This window comes from Barbus barbus (assembly GCF_936440315.1).
Source record: "Barbus barbus genome assembly, chromosome: 2".
NCBI classification, from domain to species: domain Eukaryota; kingdom Metazoa; phylum Chordata; class Actinopteri; order Cypriniformes; family Cyprinidae; genus Barbus; species Barbus barbus.
Window position 1 is genome coordinate 22,114,231 of NC_136730.1, and position 20,726 is coordinate 22,134,956.

Here is a 20,726-nt window from a genome sequence, read left to right on the forward strand (position 1 = left end):
TTTGCAAACTTCTTGAAGACTATAAGCTCCAATCCTCATTCATTGTGACTTCATAGAAAAGAGCGACTAGTATTGATTAAAGTTTCTATTTGTGTGCGCCATGGAAGAAATAGTCATAAGTGCTTAGAACAACATGAGGATTAGCAAATGACAATATTTTGAAAAGACAACAGATGACAATGAAGGCATGCAATAAAATTGGTCAGCTTAGCTGAATATATTTATTTTCAACCTTGTGTTGCTGTGATGAATAACATGTAAGATAAAATAAAGGTCTAGGCAAGCATTTGCTTCATAATAATCATGTTTTATGATCAAGCTTTTATGGCTGTTAATTCAGATAGAGAAATGGCTCCTAAATGCCACAGACGTGGATTCATCGAAGAGGAAGTATTGAAAATGCCAATGGCTAGACTAGATATTTTCAAACCGCTATTATAGAAATGAAATTGCTATCAGAGAAATTTGAATACATAAAAGGACACAAAGTGACATTAGCCAGCAGATGATGCGTTGGCAGGCTTTTGATGTTTCAGTTTTTGAGATTTTTCATGAACTGTTTTTATTTTTATTTAATTTTCATTCTGAATAGTCCCTCGCTTTCCCTTAACTGACAATGTATATGTGGAATAATATATCTTTATTTACATTCCAATATGGATAGGCACCATCAAATTTTATTGCTCTTTTCCTGGCCATCCGTGCTGCTGGCGAGTAAAATAATTGCAGCTTTTAAAATATCTGTGCTGCATAAGTGACCGCCGGAAGGCTTTTTGCCTAAAGAATTTTCATTTCATGGTCAGTTAAGCTCGTATGCATCTGGAAGAAAAACGGAACCTTGACACAATTACAATACGGCCTGTTCTCACTGTGCTGTGAAGGGATTAGATTTGATTCTCCAACATTATTCCTCTTTAGCAGCTCTTTCTGTGGATAGTGGTTCTGATTGTGTGGGGACTATATTAGCGGGTTTGGGGGAGAATGAGGGCACTCTGGTCTGTGCCTGGTGGCATTGTGATGTCCCTCTGATTCTTCTCTATCGCTCATCACTCATTGTCCTCCTGAAAGACTCTCAGTCTCTCTCCTCTTAATGGAATTGATCTCAGTTTGTCCTACTCTCTGGGACTGGTACAGACAGTGTCGTGCCTTTGAGTCAATGTCTCACATTTATAAAGGACTCGCTAAGGGTTAGCAGAAGTTAGCACTGTAACCTCCAGCGTCGTCCTTCAGTCATTTTGATGCGTTTTAGAATTGTACATGTAATGCAGAAAGACAGGCCATTAAGTACAATTCGGGATCCAATTTTAATATTTAAGACAGATGGGCAGCAATAAAACAAAAATGCATGTCAAGAGAATTTATACCTCAAAAAATCTATTCCAACTCTTAAGTGCAACTTAAAGAGATCTATGAGGGATCAAAACAGAACAGCGTACCTGTGCTAGTTTCATCTGCCCTTTGTGTTTCTGCATTAAAGCCAACAATTCCTCTAATTCCTTCCCTCTAATGCTCCACGTATGTCAGGAAAAATTAGCCGCAGATGCTGCTGGCCAAACCCAACTCGGCAAAATCCATTTCTCAGCTGTGAAGAAGTCTGGCAGGATTCAGAATGTGAAGTCATTATTTATTTAATCTGTTCTCCTAACAAGCTCCTGCATTTCGTTTGAGACTCGCTGGAATCTGGGTTCTGACTGGATCTCAGTGTAGACGGAAACCGATGAAGACGCAAATTATGTGATCACCTATTTAGTTCAGAAGAGATGTTCTTGGAGGTTGTGCAGAGCAGGTTTAGCATTCCTATTTTACCTGCATCTAATTTTTTAAGCAGTGTGCATGAATTAAAATGCAATAGCAACAAAAGTGGTTTATTTGTTCTTTTGATACACTGCAATGTAATGCATTGATGTTCATTTGTTTTTTGTAGAGACTAAAGAATATATATAGATGTATAGAAATTATTAAATAAACATTATTATTTTACCTAAATGAAAAATATAATGAACGAGCAGTGTATTTATACAGAGCAGGTGTTTGTGGGATTCGAAGCAATCTACAGTGGAACAGTTTTTTTCACAAACTGACTGCATGGGATCTGACTGCTGTGTCTGTGAATAAAATGGAAAATATGACCAGTGTTGCAGAAACTATATTTTTCTTCTCCTCCAATACCACACAGACACACACACACACACACACACACACACACACACACACACACACGTGCACTTTCTCTCTCACCCCCCCCCCCCCCCCCCCCCCCCACACTCTTTCTCTTTACACGTTTCTGTTATCTTATCTCCAAGCTGAGTAGTTGTGACATCAGTTGTACATCAATCTCTGAAAGTGGATTTTTTTTTCTCCCCCTTCACCTTCATGTTTTTCTTTTTCTTCTTTTTTTTGTCAGACAGCCATTGTGACATTGGGCCAGTAAGAAATGAAAGATATTCATGCAGGCATGCAATACTTGTAATGAAGTCTCAGCCTGACCTTCTATGTGATTGATTCTGTAATTTAGTTTTCTCAGCCAGTATTTGAAATGAAATGAAATCATGTTGAACAAGTTTTAAATACCCATAGTGCAACGGGAGAAGTGAAGGGAGGGAGGAGGTAAGGAAAATAAATGAGAGTGAGGAGAGAGGTAGGTTTTAGACTAGTCTTTTTTTTTTAAGGCAACAATGTTTGTGGGCCTTTTTTTCAAAGGGGACAATTCGTACAGGGTGCATTGAGCATGAACGGTATATGAGCTGCATGAAACGAGAGAATGTGTGTGTATTTTGTAGATGGAGTTAGAGAAGAGAGTGAGGAGGAATAGGAGTAGAAAACAATTTATCTTCACGCTACCATGGTCTCTGCAAGCATTCAAAATTCCATTTTCTTTTTTTTTCTCGAGGAGCCAGTTATGCAGGTGCCCATAAATGGTTGAAAAATAAAGCAGCATGTTGGTTAAGGTTCCAGTGCAGCTGTGAATATGTGCCGGGGGCTGATAAACTATTCATAATAGAGCTGACCTTTTCACACTGGCCAAACTTGTACGATTCATCCTCATAATTACCATATAGATGATTTTACTCCTTTTTCTGTTATGGAACATTTCCAAGAGCTCCACGGAAAGATTGAATGGAAATTGAACTTGTTAACATTCTTTTCAGCATGGAACAGCTCATACCAAGCTGCTTTTAATAAACTCTCCAATTCCATTCCCACCCCCCACAGAATCCTGAGGCTGGTATCTTAAAGAGCAGACCCGAGACTCTCAGCCTTTGACACGGCATCTTCAGATTCTTATCCCGATCGTCTGAAAGCAGTATTGGTTATGTTATGGTTATGAACACATGCTGGAAAAAAAGAGGTCTGGGCTGTTTTTTTTTCCCCCAGTATATTTTCTTGACTGTTTAGTTGCGGTTCCTGCTTTTGATGAAAGGGTTGAGGATACTATTTGAGGCAGAACCAAACAGTCATCCATCAAACGTCTCAGTGTGTCAGACAAGGGTCTCGTTGTGTGGCGTGGCTGTTTGGTCAGCATCTCTTTTTGGCACCTTTTAATGTCGGAAGCTTTTGTGCCTGTAGTAAAGTATGTCGCGGAATAAAGATACGAGGAGAAAAAGGTTATTTTTTGCTGGGATACAGTCAGCTGAGATGGGCTGATTGCTGGAATAATAGCAACATTTGCACAAGCACACGCAAACACACAGAGGAGAGGAGAGGGCACATCTGGCCTCTTTGCTCTTCAGATAAGAAGTTATTTACAGATTTATGAAGACTATCAAAAGCATCTGTGTAGATGTGAGCTGTGTGTCAGCAGACAATGTTCCAATCAAAATGCAAATGGAGGGTGTGTAGCAGGGACATAAATAAACAGATCGGATACTGACTCACTCATTCTACCAGCTAAACCTCTCTGACAGCAGAAATCACATTTCTTTCATTGCCTACAAAGGCTGCTATTAGCAAAAGCTGACTGCTGTTTGTGCGGCTTTACTTTGAATGCTCCATTCAGCCTTCTTTCTTTTCCATCTACCGATTCTACACATAAATATCTGTTTTATACAAAATCATCTCATGTTTTCTTTTTCTGTTGTATAATCATTGGGAATTTGGAAGATAATGTTGTCAAATCATTAGATGCTTCAAGATAAATTGCAGCCTCTTTTTCATAATCCGCCTCGGGAATTATTTCCACATCTGTTCTGCTTTGTGCGACCGGATCAAAGTGCTCCTGAAACTAAAGACCAGTTCTGACCGTTTCTGAGACCTCATTCACAAATGTAGTCAGTACATGGAAAAAAAATCAAGAGTAAGTTAGCATATGGTCGTCTGACAAATGTTGCATGTTCATCATTGATCATGTTGAAGTGTTCACCAGAACACAAAGCCCAGCCAGAGACTTTGATGATAATCAATCTTACATCTCTGTGATTCCCTTCGCTCTTTACATTACAGAAGGCATACAGGGCATCGCTGACTGTTAGTGTTGAAGAGTTAGACACAGATGGTTGTGACTAATGAACACGGTCTGACACAAAGACTGCTGCTGGCTCTGTCACTGCATTCTAGCGATGAAACTCATGCAAATGTGTTTATTTCTGTGGCAGTGCAATTATGTGTTAGATTCTTTTGTTTATCCATTTAACTATCTAGTTTACTTGCTTCATTTTTTACAGTATGTTTCTTTAAAAAAAAAAAAAAAAGGGGCAAAATTTCCAGCATCAGCCTAACAGATGTTGAAAACAGCTATTGTTTTGTAGATTGTGTTTTTTGATAAGGCACGGATTCGATATGAAGCTGCGTGTACCCAGGGAATTAATACAGAGAAAATGTAATCTGTGTGTGAGGGAAAGTGTTAGAATATTGTACTAAGGGAGAGGGTTCAGCAGGTCTGGCCAATAAGGCCAGGTGCACAGCTTTATGATGTGTTGACACATACAGATATTGAGCTTGAGTCTCTGAATACCAGATGGAGAGAGAGAGAGAGTTGATGTAGAATGAAAAATGAACAAAGGAGATCAAATGAACTCTTGGTTTTCTCTAGCTGTTGATTCTTGTTCTGTAATCTGCTTTTGGTGACTGTGTTTGTTCAGTCGATGCAAAACACATCAGGTTCCTGTGTACCCCACCTTCAATCACACCCAATACATTTGTTTTAGTTTTGATTGGGACTTTCTTTTTACTGCAGTTCTTCTTCTATATTGAGCTAATTATATTTTCCCCTAACTGCAAATATACTAAACCTCTGACTAATACAGATAAGCTGATAATTACTTTTTGTTATGGCTGATAAATGACCAATATCAAGTTCTGTACTATTTTGTCTGAAAAAAAATATACATATAAAACACACAATGTGTCTAGCACTATAATATAGACAAAAATTTGTTTGACAGATTTTTTCAGAATTTTTTGATTGATAGAAAGTTCAACAAAACAAAAAAAAAACATCTTTTGTAATATGGTTTTGTAACAATCAATTTAATACATCCTTAAAAAAGTCATACTGACACTAAACGTTTGTAAGGTAGTGTATATCTAAACAAGTTTTTGTTGTCTGTTTGCTCTGCAGGCTGTCGGTCAGACCCACCTCCGTCAGTACCCTCCAAACCCCACCATGGTGATGCGCTCCATCATTAGCATGCATAACCCCAATGGCATGATGTCACAAAACCAGTTTACCACCATCAACCAGTCCCAGATCAACACACAGCTGGGGCTGAATATGACCGGATCAAACATTGCTCACACATCCCCATCCCCACCCGCCAGCAAATCTGCCACACCCTCTCCCTCCAGCTCTATTAATGAAGACGATCAAGAGGAAGGAAACAGGGTGAGTGCCATTTAATCCATGCATTTGTGTGGTTTTCATCATAACATTTATTTGAGAATGAAATCAACATCCAATTAGTGAGATCTTATAACAAGCTGCCTTCTCGCCTTCAGGTGATTGGTGAAAAGCGTCCCGCCCCTGATGCGGGTAAGAAGCCTAAGACGCCCAAGAAAAAGAAGAAGAAGGATCCCAATGAGCCCCAGAAGCCAGTGTCTGCATACGCCCTGTTCTTCAGAGATACCCAGGCGGCCATTAAAGGCCAGAACCCTAACGCCACGTTCGGAGAGGTGTCCAAGATAGTAGCTTCTATGTGGGATGGATTGGGAGAGGAGCAGAAACAGGTATCAAACGGCAATCCTGTGTAATAACAAAAGATCATTTTAACCTCACAAAGAACACCATCTATAGCTTTGGAGTCTTCTCACTTGAGCTAGAATAACAAATGTTCTTAGTTTCTACTCTCATTTTTGCACAGAATGATTTTTGTCAGGTATTTTAACAGACTGTTTGATATTTCCACCCTTCTTTAGTTTTTTATTACCGGCTGAGATGAAGCCTGCAGGCTCTCCCTGTTGTGAAGCGCATGCTTGCCAGTCAACGTTCCGCTAATTATCTGTTTATCACACCTCACGTATTCTGTTCTCCACAGGTTTACAAAAGCAAAACAGAAGCAGCAAAGAAAGAGTACCTGAAAGCTCTCGCAGCGTACCGCGCTAGCCTTGTGTCAAAGGTGAAGATGTTTTCTGATTAAACGGCTTTCTGTCTGTCTGTTTTTCCTTTCCTCAATTCAGACTACCGCTCACTGTGTTGTCTTCATTTTTGCCATTCTTCATGTTTTCTGTTATATTTCTATTTACCTGTATCCGAATAATAGTTCAGCTCACTTTCAGGCTCAATAGCTTTCGCCTTGAGTCCTTAACCACTTTTAAAAGACAAGACCTTATACACAGTAAACTTTTCAATGTAAGAACCGAATGTAGAACTGCCAGCTGAAAGGCAATTGAAAACAGCAGTTCTTCTGTAACTAGGAGAAGTGTTTATTTCTTTGTGCATTAGTTAACATTCATTGATTTTCTCAAACTGAACTTTATAAAACCAGATGGAAAGGATTTTAAAGTTGTATTTTCCATAAACAAATTTATCTTGCATACTTGAATGTGACTGTGAATGTGTTTGTTCCATCACACTAGAGGTGTAAAAATAGCATTAAATACAGCTAATTAATTAAAATGAGATATTCTTATGATTCATCATGCCTCATTAACTTGCTGTATCAGCCAGGCAGTCGGGAGCATTTGCATATTTGTGGCTTCTTTTAAAAAATTAAAATTTTACAGACAGTTTAGCGGTACTGTATGTTAAAGTCCAAGCAACTCCGATACTAGAGATTTATGCTACATTTATGACAACAGTATCACATTGCGTTGAGTAAATAGATTTTTTCAGAAATTCTGAAGCACAAAGTTTGTTATTTTCAGTGTGCAAGACGTATTTCAGATCTTTTCTACTAGGCTACTAAATAATGTAAATTCCCCTCTTGGCAAGTTCTTTAGATCACAGAATGTAAGACAGCAGCAATTTTCTCTGAACAGCTTTTCTGTCGAGTCAGTCACCGGATCAGCACTAATAAAGGAGAGGGCACTACATAAGAAAGAATCTGTTGAGTACTAGAATTCATTTGACCACTTGCTATTTCTGTCTCAGGCTGCCGCAGAGTCAGCGGAGGCCCAGACAATCCGCTCGGTGCAGCAGACCCTCGCCTCCACCAGCTTGTCGCCAGCGCTCGTGCTGCCTTCCCCTCTATCCCAGCACCCCTCGATGTCAGCCGTGGCACAGGCGCTCCAGCAGGCCCTGCCTCGAGCCATCGCCCCAAAACCTCTGCAAATGCGTGTTGGCAGCAGCCAGATTGTCACCTCAGTCACGGTAGCTCATCAGAACATGACGGCCGGCGGCGTTCAGTCGCAGCTGCTGGGGCAGATGGGAGCGGGCGGTCCGCAGTCGGGCGTGTTGTCGCAATTGAGTCCGCCGATGCAGCCCCGGCACGCTTCCATGCAGCAGCAGATGCAACAGCAGCAGATGCAGCAGCACTTGCAGCACCATCAAATGCAGCAGCAGCAAATGCACCACCAGCAGATTCAGCAGCAAATGCAGCAGCAGCATTTCCAGCATCACCTGCAGCAGCAGCTTCAGCAGCACCACATGCAGCAGCAGCAGCAGCACCAACAGATGCAGCAGCAGCAGCAAATGCAAATGCAGCACATGCAGCAGATGCAGCAGCATCAAATGCAGCAGCATCTCCCACAGTCGCAGTGTTCGCCTGTGCAGCACTCGCCTGGCACACCGCACTCGGCTTCTCTCGGCAGCCCGCCGCCCCCTCCTGCATCCCAGCCTCACCCCTCACAGGTACAGGCTCATGCGCAGGTCCTGTCGCAAGTGAGCATCTACTGAACCAAAAGCCCTCGGACCCACAGTCGCGACTCTACAAGAAAGCCGGAAGGAAGTTGTTATTGAAAAGCATCGTTACAAGGTTGCTTTTTTTAAGTTGCACTTAAGAAGTGTGTAAGAAATATGAATGTTTTACAAAGAACTGTCCTTTGTTCTAGATGGATATAAGATATGTGTTAAAAGGACGAAGCGTCTTAGCTGGATTTTTTGTCTATAAGATAGGCTGAGCTACCGGGAGGTCTGTTGATAGACTTGAGTGCCCAGTAGTCATTTGTATGTATATTTAGTTCATTTGGTTTCTCTCTCTCTCTCTCTCTCTGTTGTGGAGTTTAAACTCTGTCAGAGCATGATGGCGTGGGAAGAACATTCAGAGACGATCACAGAAACACCTGACTGTTTTATTTAACAGCTTTATTTATGAGGTTGGATTGGCTTTCACCACCAGACAAAATAGAAGACCGGATTTCTGTGGATGGGGATTTCTAAAGAAGGCACTGTTTCGCAAAAGAGATGAACTGAACTGCTACTAAACTGGTCATCAGAGACATGCTGTATGGCTCTTGCACTGTCTGGCCAGTGTATCGTCAAATCTGCCCTCTCTTCTTCACTTTTCCATCGTCCTTCTTGGCATTCCCACGGATGAAACAGTCAATGTTGGGAAGCTCTCAATCAAATCATCCTGCTTTTAGAACCAAGTGGTGTTTGACACATCTCATACCGTGTCATCAAACAGGAAATTTTCGAAAGATGTAAAACACTCTGCGTTTTGCTGGACTATTTGACACACTTCCATAGATCATTTCAGTCATCACGTCTCCAAACACCTTCTGTGACCTGCTGTATGTGTTCTTAGGAAAGAGGAGAGAACGTTTTTGGAGTTCTTCTCCTCTGGACAAAAGCGCATTCGCTTCAACATATGTAGTAACAGCACTCCAAAAAACTTCTTCTCTGTAATTATCTTTACCTCAGAAGTTTTATTGAATAAGTTATGTTTCTGTTGTTTTCTTTTGTGTAATGAAAACTTATTTTATGGGAGAAAAAGCTAAATTACTGAATTTAGGCTGTTGGTTTTCTGATTGGGGTAATTTTTATTTCATAATACCCTACATCTCACAACAAGGGCCGTTAAATGGGAGTCTTATCATGTGTTTTTTTACTATCATAGAAAGGACATGGAAGTATTTTGTGCCAGCTGTAAAAGAATCAGTGGTAAGATAAAAGAAAATGAAGTTGTACATTTGTTGTAAAGTTTTAATATGTGAGGCTTTAAATGCAGACGTTGGCAAGCTGACCTGTCACCTGCTTTATCTCATAGTGCTCTTTTCTACTTTTTTATGAGTTACAGTAGCAGCAAATCATTTGTTTGTATTTTTGCTTACATTTCAAAATTAATTGCTTTTAAAAACCTGACAGTAAAATAAATACAGTTTGTGTCATTTGGAAACTCCATCTGTTTTTAAACGTCATAAATGTCATTTATTAAGTTTTATTTTTGCCATCCAAAACAACAACATTAAAAAGAGGCATTCCATCATCATCATCATCATCAATATGATACTAGCCATAATTTTGTATTATATTTCTCTGTGTCTCTCTGTTTGCAATTAAAATAATCAAAAATATTTATTTCAAGGAACTGATTCATTTCAAAGATTATATTAGCCATACTTTTGTATAAAATATTTCCTCAATGTGTCCTTGTTAGTTATGAAAGATTTAAAATAAAGACATCAGTACTGAAAATATTCTGTTGATTTGGGATATACAGTTGTATTTTTATTGATTTATTTTTGCAAATATTTTCTGTGTTCCTGTTTTTTGTTTCTTTCCTGTTTACACCGGTCTCCTTTCCCATGGTGTTTCACATTTTAAAAATGACCTCTGAGCCCCCAGACACAAATATTTGTGGGGGAAGGTAGGATTTGCAAAAGGCTAATTATCATAAACGCACAATAAGCACGTGAGGACAGTGGAACGCCTTTATCTGCTGAGAGGCGCTGGTGTCTTTACACGCTACGCCAGACAGAGACGCCCGAACGCAACAGAAGGGAAGGAATCTGTGTCTGCGCATATCTTGTTCCACATTAATAGAATTCTCAATCTGTATTTTGTACCCAATTAGTTAATTTTGAGAATGCTTGTGCAATTTGCATGAGAGAGGCTGCAGTGATTGGCTCTCGAGTCGGGTTTTGTGTCACAGAGAATCCCACACTCTCTCTCTTTGATTAATTGCAGCATCTGTTCTGTCAGAGGGTGTAGTGGAGAGGTCTGCAGGAAAACTGCAAATAAGTGCTGGCAACAGTCTTAAAGCGCCTATGATGAAATGAAAATTAAAAACAGCGAGTACCCCACATGCCCTGAATTTCAATGGCAAGAAGTGGGGAGAGAGAAGGAGGGAGAGAGCGAAGATTGCTAAGCATAGAATGTAAGAGTGGTGTCCATGGCGACCAAACACATCCTTTAAAAACAGCCGGTAATGAGGGGCCGGGAAATAGCGCTTATTATTCCGAACAGTCTCATGGAGGGCAGCATCAATAATGCATGCAGTACCTTGTTATTTGGTAAACCTTGTTATCCGCATGGTCTCAGTGAGGATAAATATCTCACAACAAGGGTTGGAACTCTGACACACCCCTGTGATGAATAAATAAATAACGGTTTGCAGACATTTTCAAAATTGATTATATGTCCTAACAACAGCTGATGAACAACAGCACACGAGTGATTTTGAATGAAATCGTGTGCCGTTTCAGGGACAGAAGAAAAAACTGACCATCATCTAGACCTCATTTAAATTTCATTGTATAGCCTATATGTATAATATATTTTCCATACAGTGCTAGTAGTTGATCTAAAAATGAAATTTCTGTCGTCATTTACACACACTTATGCAATTCCAAACCTGCATGAATTGCTTTCTTTATACATAAAGCAAAGCAGTGTTATTTAAATTATATATTATACATTTATATATTTTTATGTCTATTTTATATATAGACATACATATATAAAGAAGAATATTTCAGCTGTTTTTGTCCATATAATATACATAGTATTTTCTATGTTACACAAAAGAAAGGTTGAAATGACATGATGGTAAGTAATAAATTACAGAATTTATAAATAAATATATATCTTGAAGTAAAATGTTACCATAAATTCTTCAAAGCAAACAAATTCCACCTCGACTAGAATTACCCTCCAGTAATCATATGATGTCTATTTATAGAATCTAGTTCAAACCACAGTCACATGATCGGACAGTAGTTTTATTGGATATAACATAATATTCAACTGCTATTCAACACTCCTAGTGTATGTGTGTGTGTGCATAGACATGCATTTTAATTTAGTCTGTGTTAAAGACAGAGGAAAAGGTCATATGCATTGTGAATGTCCCATTTTTGTAATATCAATCAATGATTGATTGGTGTCTTTCATTACCCTGCTGTCTGCACAGATTCAGTGGGAGCGGTGTGACAAAAGGTCTGTGTCCTGAGGCCTCAGTAGCTTGTGGTCTCTAGCTAGTTTCCATCAGAGCATGAAAAGAAATGACCATCATTTCTATTATATCACATTTGATTATACTGTGCTTTACCAAATTCAAAGCTGTAAGCCTGCTGTTGTGAAAAGACCATTTCATATTTGTAGTTAGCAATCAAGCATTTTCTACCTCACTGAGTCTAGTCAGTCTTATGAAATTTGACTAAATGCTTGTGATCTGTAATTTAAGGTAATCATTGATACAATTTATTGGCTTCTGATAAAGCAATCACTGATAAAGCAGCTACATGACAGATGGAGAGTTTCTAGTTGTGGACATTGTTGGTGTAGCTTAGCAACAATAACCAAATAGGGTAGAACTTAAATAGGGCAAAGGTCATCTCTAGCCACGGAACATCAGTAACACTGTCTGGTAGGCCATGCCGCTTGCCCTCCATTAACAAAACGAAGCCCTTCCCACCCAGCTCCCAAACAACAGATGCAACCTTTGACCTGACTTCAGACACCTGGCCTTGCAGTGAGTGAAGAGTTTCGCTGACTAGCTTTGGGCAAGATCCCGTTGATCCTTGGCAGTTTTTGTTTGCACAATGTTGACCTCTCAGTCAGAGAGAGAGCTTTCTTTAGGTGCTGTTGACCTGCTGGTGCTGCTGTGAACATTTGTATGAAAGATTCCCCAGACTGAATGATAGGCTAACAGCTGGGTCTGAGGCCAAGTACAGAACTTGACTTTCAAACGTCTTTTCTTTCTTTTATTTACTTTCTTTTGATTAAAAAATACCTTTAAAGCAATCTTCTAGAACACTGTGATGTACTGTATGAACTGTTTATTTATTTAGATTTACATTATATTACATTGTAAAACACATTTAATAGATTCTAGGTTTTTTATAATGTGTACACTAACTAGTATAGTATTTATTACCATTTTGAATTATATATATATATATATTAATATAATTCATGTAATTTTAATTAGTATTTTTTGTTAATGTTTCTATTTTGCTTTAATTCCTTTATATTTGTTTTCATTTGAATAATTTTATCCTATGCCACACAGAGCACCAAGTCTATACTTCTCATTTTTAATTGATATTTTTCATCTGATATTTAGATTCATTTTAGTTAACATAAGCTGTTTATTTGTACTCACTATTTATTTGTTACCATGCTTTACAGTCTTTCTGTAGAAAAATACTTCTTTTCACAAGTGTTGGTTTCACAATTAGTACTAGTTTGTATAGTTGATTGCCTCGATGGTGAGATGATGGTTATACAGTAGCTATGTTTACTCAGTACAGTTAGCACCAGCCTTTGCTTTTTAACACCACTTTATCAAAGCCCGATTCCTCCCAAGAACAGATCAAATGAGTTCCCAGCAGCCCTCTCAGCTCTGCCAGAAACAGCAGAACTGCACTAAATTGAAGTTTAAATTCCCAGAAAATAGTTTTCGCTAAAGCAGGATACTTATACGCACTTATTAATGTCAAGCGAGATTATTCTGTGAAGCTAAATTTCACGCTTCAACGACGAATACAATGAAGCCCTCAATATTTGAACTTCAGCAAGTTCATTTTATAGCATATTATGAACTTTCTGAATTTAAGTGAGTATAATTTCAACCTCCATTCATTGTTCTCCACAGCCAAAATAATTTTAATGTGCTGTTCTTTGAATATACCAAGGTTACCTTTGCATACGGCAATACAGCACTCCAAAAGATTTTTTTTTTCTTTGCAGCTCATAAATAGTCCATGGACTGAGTCACTATAAAAATACTGCATTTTCTGTGTATTTTTAATTGCTACAACGAAAATAGCACAGCCAAAGTCAAGATATGTTGTGAGTTGTTCACAAACTACTTTATTCCCTCAGTTTTCTCTTGACCGCTCTCAAAGTCCAACTCTGAGAGTTAAAGGTCATCAAACAAACAATCCTGCTTCAAAATCACTGGGGTGAACGAGCCCAGAAATACGACTCTGTTTCACCTTGCAGGCAGAAAAAAAGCCAGCAGTTCTCAGGAAATCTCCAAACATAGTTTACTGTACAGTCAGTATTTCTGAGGCCAACACAAACAATGCGATTTGGTATTCAGAACCAGTTTGCACATAGCTGGAATTTCTCAGCACTACTGTTACTGTTACATTTATTAGAGATTAATTTTAAAATCGCATTGTGAGCTGGCATTGATTGAGGAACTTTTGCTTTGCTGTGACATAGAACTAAACTTCGTTGCTGACAGACGTCTCTGGGAGAGAGAGAATTAATTCCTTCTCCTTCGGTTGCAGAATATAAAACCATATCTCGTTTCCCCCGAGTTGCCTCTTTCCAATTCCTCTTCAGTTTTCTGTGGACTTTGTGTTCTTCTGGGAAACCTGACTCTCTGAAATTGCTTTTTATTGTGACTTACTTAGGCTGTTAATGTAAGCTATTACTGAGCTCAGATGTTACTATAGCAACAAAGCTGATAAAGTGTATTGGGAGAGCAAAGTGATAGATTACATGTGCATGCTATGTCATATCCAATAACTCAAACTTACTATACGGCACATTATTCCAGTGGTCTGAGAGAAATCAATAAATGTGGACACAAACCAACAAGCCATGCTCCATCTCTCTCTCTTTCTCTCTACTTCTTCTCTACATCAGTCTCTCTCTCTCTGTGTCTAATTCTGTACGCCAGTAAGGAAGCCATAGCAGATCATGCTTCTATGATGTCTGTGCGGAGCTACAAGGGGCAGGTGCTGTACAGACACCATTCAGAGAGACTCTATTCAGCTCCTCTCCTCCGTTTCTCCATTCATGCAGGGCAAAACGCCATCTGCTCCTGTTGTGCCTGGAGCTCTCACAGCTGACCAAAAAAAACCACCCCAACAGCTGTTGCCAAACAAAAGCCAAACAATGGGGGCAGAGAAAGGTTACACACAAGTTTGAAAGAGAGAGAAAGAGGGAGGGAGGGAAGGGTGGAAACGCATTGCTCCGATGAAAGGGGAGTCAGAAACAAATCTTTTACAGATTATGAGGAGGAATGCTCTTTTCAATGGGTGCAGTAGAAACAGTTAAATATGAGATGGTAAATCTTGCATCTTGTCTCTATGAGCTTGGTGGATTCCATTACGGCTGTCAAATGGAGAAAGAGGAAACAGTATTTATGCTTAGTCTTTTGAAGGCCCTGATGAGTCAGACTAATCTAATGCAACTAAAGAATAAGAGTTCAAATTACACAGCACTTTAAAATATAAACCAGATAGGATGGCTAAACATATATAAATGCTTGAAAAATCACCATTTTACGTTTTATTTATTTATTTTTATTATTGTTTGTTTGTATATTTGGCCATTAGAAATATTCAGTAATGTGCTGTAGATGATGTGAAAAATACTGTCTGCATCATCAAAGGAATATGATAATTCCACCCACAGCCCTAAAGAAGTTAAGTGGTATGGAAAATTGATGGATGGATTTTAAAAATATTAATAATAATAAGTATTATTATTATCATGTTTTTTTATTTGATTGTTTAAACATTTTGAAGAAGAGGACATACTGTATGAGGGGAAAAATAGGTTCTAATTATATACTGAACTAAACCTGTTTTTGATATTTAGAACAGTCAGAAACATCATTCAGCTCTCACATTTTTTAATGAAACATAAATAAGAATAAATGAAAATAAGAAATATAAATCAGGCCTAGTTTACAGAGTCAGCGTTGTCTTTGCCCATGCATATAGAATAGATGATGAGTTGTACAGTCTGTCCAAACATCAGTAGGCACAGACAACCTAATCTCATGTGAAAATGTAACTATTTTTATGAGGTGGTGATTTTGCATGAATTTATATGGGCAGTCAGTTTTTTTCCCAGTAGCATTTTTTATTATACTGGTTGAAAGCCAATTCTCATCCTGATAGCAAAGTGTGATATGTTCAAGTCATGTCGGATAAATCGTATTTACGAGCTGAACGCAAATACAAACTTTGTTCAGTCATTGCATTTGGTCCTCCGCGCAGCCAATAGCGAGAGTTTGGGGTGTGGCTACTGTAGGGTGAGCCAGAGGGTGTTTAGCTGGAGTGGAAAAAGACATTTAGATTCCGTTATGGAAGCGCAAGCCAAACTTCGAAAAATTGCCAAAATACACAGAGACAGTTAGCAATGGGGTAAAACAAGAGTAAATACTGGCAGCATTTGATTAAATATTTGGGTTTCAGTTGATTAGTCACACTTGCAGTGTTTCTTCTCGACATGTATCTAAATTCCGAGTTAAAAGTATTCCTAATTGGAAGTATTCCTAAAGGATGTTTGCAAAGATTGTTTGTAAACATGCTTCATTTTTGCATTGCCCATAGGAGACACTAGTAGCACAGAAACTGCCTACCATACCTTTAATACACGCTGGAGACAAAGTGATGTAAGTCATATTTAATCTTTACGTTTCACAAAAGCACCGCTATCTAAGTAGTTTGTAGAAACAGTCATTAAATTAAGGAGAGCTTTGCATTACTTGCAGTCTGCTTCTTGTTTATTACAGTTTTTGCAGTTTATCAGACACAAAGGGACCCACAAAAACAATATTAATGCAATGATTTTTTTTTTCAAGGCTATCATGCACTACATTCAAAAATAAAGTACAGTAGTGTTGTTAAAAAGGCGTTTGAAACGGCGTTGCTTGTCACATGGTTGGCATTCATTTACACGATGATTAGAGTATAACTTCTGGTCTGTTTTGATAAGCATTAACTATTTGCAATAGAAACACCATATGCTCTTAAAATATTCAGAAATAGAGAAAATAAAAGAGAGAGAGAGAGATGAAAATAAAGGAATGATGATCTACCTGCATGCCAAAGGTTATGCTCTTTTGCTTCTACTGTGAATTACTCAGAATCATACTCAACAAATACAGCCAATGATGAATTCACTAGTGAAGTTATTTGGTTTGGTCAGAGTGTACACTGAATTCCACATGAAGCTGCAGACAGCAAGACAGCATAAAGACACATCAACTTAATCCTTATCCTGTTTCATAACAGAATGGAATTTCATGGAAAGAATATGTATTTATGTAAATTAGATTCGATTGAACCTCATGTGAAATATTGTCTACAAAAAGTATTTGATATTTTATGATGTTCAAGAATATATATGTACATAATGATAAAACATTACCTCCAAATGGCACCGTTATTACATCTAATGCATTTTTCTTATGCTGATTTGTCACAAGTTTCAAATGAGAAAAAATGTTAAAATCAGCGAACACTAAACAATACTGTATTTACCATCTCTCTACTTCAACAATCTCTGCATTTATTCTGCAAAAGACTGAGCCACCACGCATATTAAATGAGTTTGAATCAAAATCAGTTCTCTATTGTTTTCCTTTGCTTCGACCACCCCGGTGATGTGTGAGTGTGAGTGTGTGAATGTGTGTTTGCGTACGTCGCCCCGGCTCTGAGTCTGGTTTCTATGTTCATGGTTCCATTCAATTTGTCATGTGTTTGACTGTGTTGATGAGGCTGTGGAGGTACTGGGGCTATTTATCACACAGCTTCTAATGCACTAATTCTGTGTTCATGATCTTCAGAGGGTTCATCCATCAACATAAGGTTGACAGAACCCCACCCCCACCCCCTTGTCCCTAACCCCGCCTCCCCCAAAAGCCGCCTGTAAACATATGGGCCTCATCAGTGTCCTAAATTTCACACAATCACTCCATCTTATGAATCCAAACAAGCTGGATAGGACATTTGATAAATGACATAAAAACATGTACCAGACTATACAGACAAAATGCCATTAGTTATTAAATGAATGGCTTCTTTAAATTATTGATGAATATATATAGAAATGTACTGAAAACTAAATAGACACAAGCCAAATAAAGCTAAGAAATATAAGTCCTTGGCTTGTGGCTTTTCTCTCTCTCTCTCTCTCTCTCTCTCTCTCTCTCTGTGTGTGTGTGTGTGTGTGTGTAAAGCCGCAGGCCAAGGGCACAACAAAAATACACTGTATACAATTAATTGCATATTTTTGGAAAAACATAGCTGAACCGATGTTCTAAATCTAGTGACCTCATTTATTTGGGCATTGTGCATGGTGCATTAAACATCCATGCATGGCTTAGTAAATAATGTTGTTTTATGAGTATGGATATTGTTTTAGAGAATTCTGATCCCGTCTATTTGAATGGTTCCATATTCTCTTCTATTACATCCCAGCGGTGTTAATTGCCGCTATGAACAATAATGAGGTCTGAGCAATCAAAACACAATTAGAACAGAGTTTGTAATTAATAAAGCATGCTGATAATGATGGTATTAAACATTACTTAGTCATTCAATTGTGTTGCTTGTGAGCAAGCGTGTTCTTCGGGATATGAGAGGTGAGAAAAATGATCCAGGTGGCAGAAATGAAATGGCAGCGCTCTCTATGATGTTCTCTCCAACAGTAGAAAATGAAAACAGAGAGGCTGGCTGTGGGGAAAGGTCAGAACACATGTAGTGGAGATGTCTTTTGAGAACGCTTTACCACAGATGACTTGTACTTAATGATGAGGTGGACCAAGAAGCATGAGAAGATTTTGATTAGACATTTGCTTCAAATAAAACGTGTAAAAGGTACAGAACCATGTACTGTAACTGAAATACACACTCTGTTTTATTTTACCTACAAGTTTTAAACTAATGAAAACTTTAGTGAGATATAAAAAGATGACTCTAAAAAGTGTATATTGTGAAAACTTACAATTTAAACGGACTATTTTCTATTTGAATATATTTTGAAAATATTTTTCTTCCTGCCATGACAAAGCTAAGACTTCTGCAGTCATTACTTCAGTCTTCAGTGTCATATGATCCTTCAGAAATCATTCTAAGATGCTAATTTGCTGCTCAAGAAACATTGGGGTCAGTAAGATTTTTAATGTTTTTTAAAGAAGTTTCTTATGTTCATCATGCAAAAAAATACAGAACAAAAGAACAAAATTTGTGAAATAATTTTGCAATTAAATATACTTTAAAATACTTACTTTTTGCAATTGAATATACTTTAAAATATGATTTATTCCTGTGAAGCAAAGCTGATTTTCAGCATCATACTCCAGTCTTCAGTGTCACGTGGTCCTTCAGAAATCATTATAATATGCTGATTTATAATCAGTGTAACAGCTATGCTGCTTGATAATATCTGGGACCTGTGATACTTTTTGTTAAGGATTCTTTGATAAATAAAATGTTAAAAAGAACAGTGTTTATTCAAAATAGAAATGTTGTGTTACAATACACTATTCAAAAATTTGGGGTCAGTAATTTGTTTTTCTTTCTTTTTTTTAAAGAAATTATTACTTTTTTCAGATATTTTAATGGATGAAAAGTAATGTAAAGACCTATATTGTTAGAAAATATTTCTATTTTGAATAAATGTTGTTCTTTTGAACTTTTATTCATCAAAGAATCAAAGAAAAAAGTATCACAGGTTCCAAACAAATTATCAAGCAGCACAACAGTTATATTAACTAATTATTAATTAATTTATTAATTATATAATATTATTATATAGAGAGATATTTATTAGGGAAAACCTTACTTGCAGCAAGATACATTGATGCCTGTCACAAAAAGAGGGAGGAGTCAACAAATCAGTGATACACCCACAAACACACACACTGAATTTTGAATTGTTCATAGAATTCTAGAATTCATAGAACTGATTTGTTCTATTTTATTTAATTATATATAGACATGTATGTATTTATTTATGTATTTATGGGGGAAGTCTTGGCCTAATGGTCAGAGAGTTGGACTGGTAATCCGAAGGTTGCGGGTTCGAGTCTCGGGCCGGCAGGAATTGTAGGTGGGGGGAGTGAATGTCCAGCGCTCTCTCCACCCTCAATACCACGACTGAGGTGCCCTTGAGCAAGGCACCGAACCCCCAACTGCTCCCCGGGCGCTGCAGCATAAAATGGCTGCCCACTGCTCCGGGTGTGTGTTCACGGTGTGTGTGTGTGTTCACTGCTGTGTGTGTGTGTGCACGTTGGATGGGTTAAATGCAGAGCACGAATTCCGAGTATGGGTCACCATACTTGGCTGAATGTCACTTCACTTCACTTTATTTATTTTTTAATACATCTCTGTTGTAGATTCAATGTAAACACTATGCTTTGGCACTACATTGTAACAATTGTCATGCCAATAAAGCACATATTGAATTGAATTGAATTGGGGTGGGGTGGGGGGCAAAAAAGCTTTCTGTAAAGAGCTCCTGGCTCACCTGGACCACAGCACGATTCACAGTTACACAATCTGACCCGGCTCTCATCTCTCTGTGACTAACTGTTGGGGTTGTGTTGTGTGTTTCTGGGTCAGTGGCCTGGTTTTTGGGGGATGAGGGTCTTTTGTAGAGCACCAGAGTCCTAATACAATAGAGGCTCTTCAACAGCTGCCCTGTTCTCAGCCTGCCAAATGAAGTGACCAAGCCCTGATGAACTTTTCGTTATTGTTATCTGGCTTTGCCGTCTTTTTCCCCCTCACTGGATTGGCAAACTCAAATCATTAGGCTTCATTGGAAGTGATGTACGGTTGGCTTTTGTTTGGGCAGTGCTGTTGTCATATCTTGTAATTCATTAGACACAGCAGAGTGCACAAACACAACAGGGATTGCAACCTTACATACATGTTGATTATGTAATGTTGAGAGTGCATGATGATGATGGTGTGGTGTACTGATTAGTGTTGATAAACAGCATCTGTTTAGCTCAAACCTGCAGAATAACCTTTCTTTGCTTCTAAATAAGATTTCTCTGCACATTAGTGGAGAGGGACTATCTTCTGTGTGCCTGAACGTCATGGTTTATTTTCATCAGATTAAATGGTTCTGATGCTGAATCACATCTTTTGCAGCCTGCATGAATAAATAAATAAATAAGAATCCTTAAAATCTTCAAGGATTATTTATAGGC

The 20,726-nt window shown here is 38.3% G+C and overlaps 1 protein-coding gene across 1 annotated transcript in view; it reads left to right on the plus strand.

Annotated features, from left to right (window-relative positions):
• LOC306878276 (TOX high mobility group box family member 3-like) overlaps positions 1-10,005 on the plus strand; it is a 52,297-nt gene extending 42,292 nt beyond the window's left edge. The window contains exons 4-7 of the mRNA XM_079430525.1: positions 5,558-5,821; positions 5,935-6,162; positions 6,471-6,551; positions 7,526-10,005. Coding sequence (XP_079286651.1) covers positions 5,558-5,821; positions 5,935-6,162; positions 6,471-6,551; positions 7,526-8,269 — 1,317 coding nt within the window. The 3' untranslated portion in view covers positions 8,270-10,005. The remainder of the gene's footprint in view (positions 1-5,557; positions 5,822-5,934; positions 6,163-6,470; positions 6,552-7,525) is intronic.
• The last annotated feature ends 10,721 nt before the right edge of the window (positions 10,006-20,726 follow it).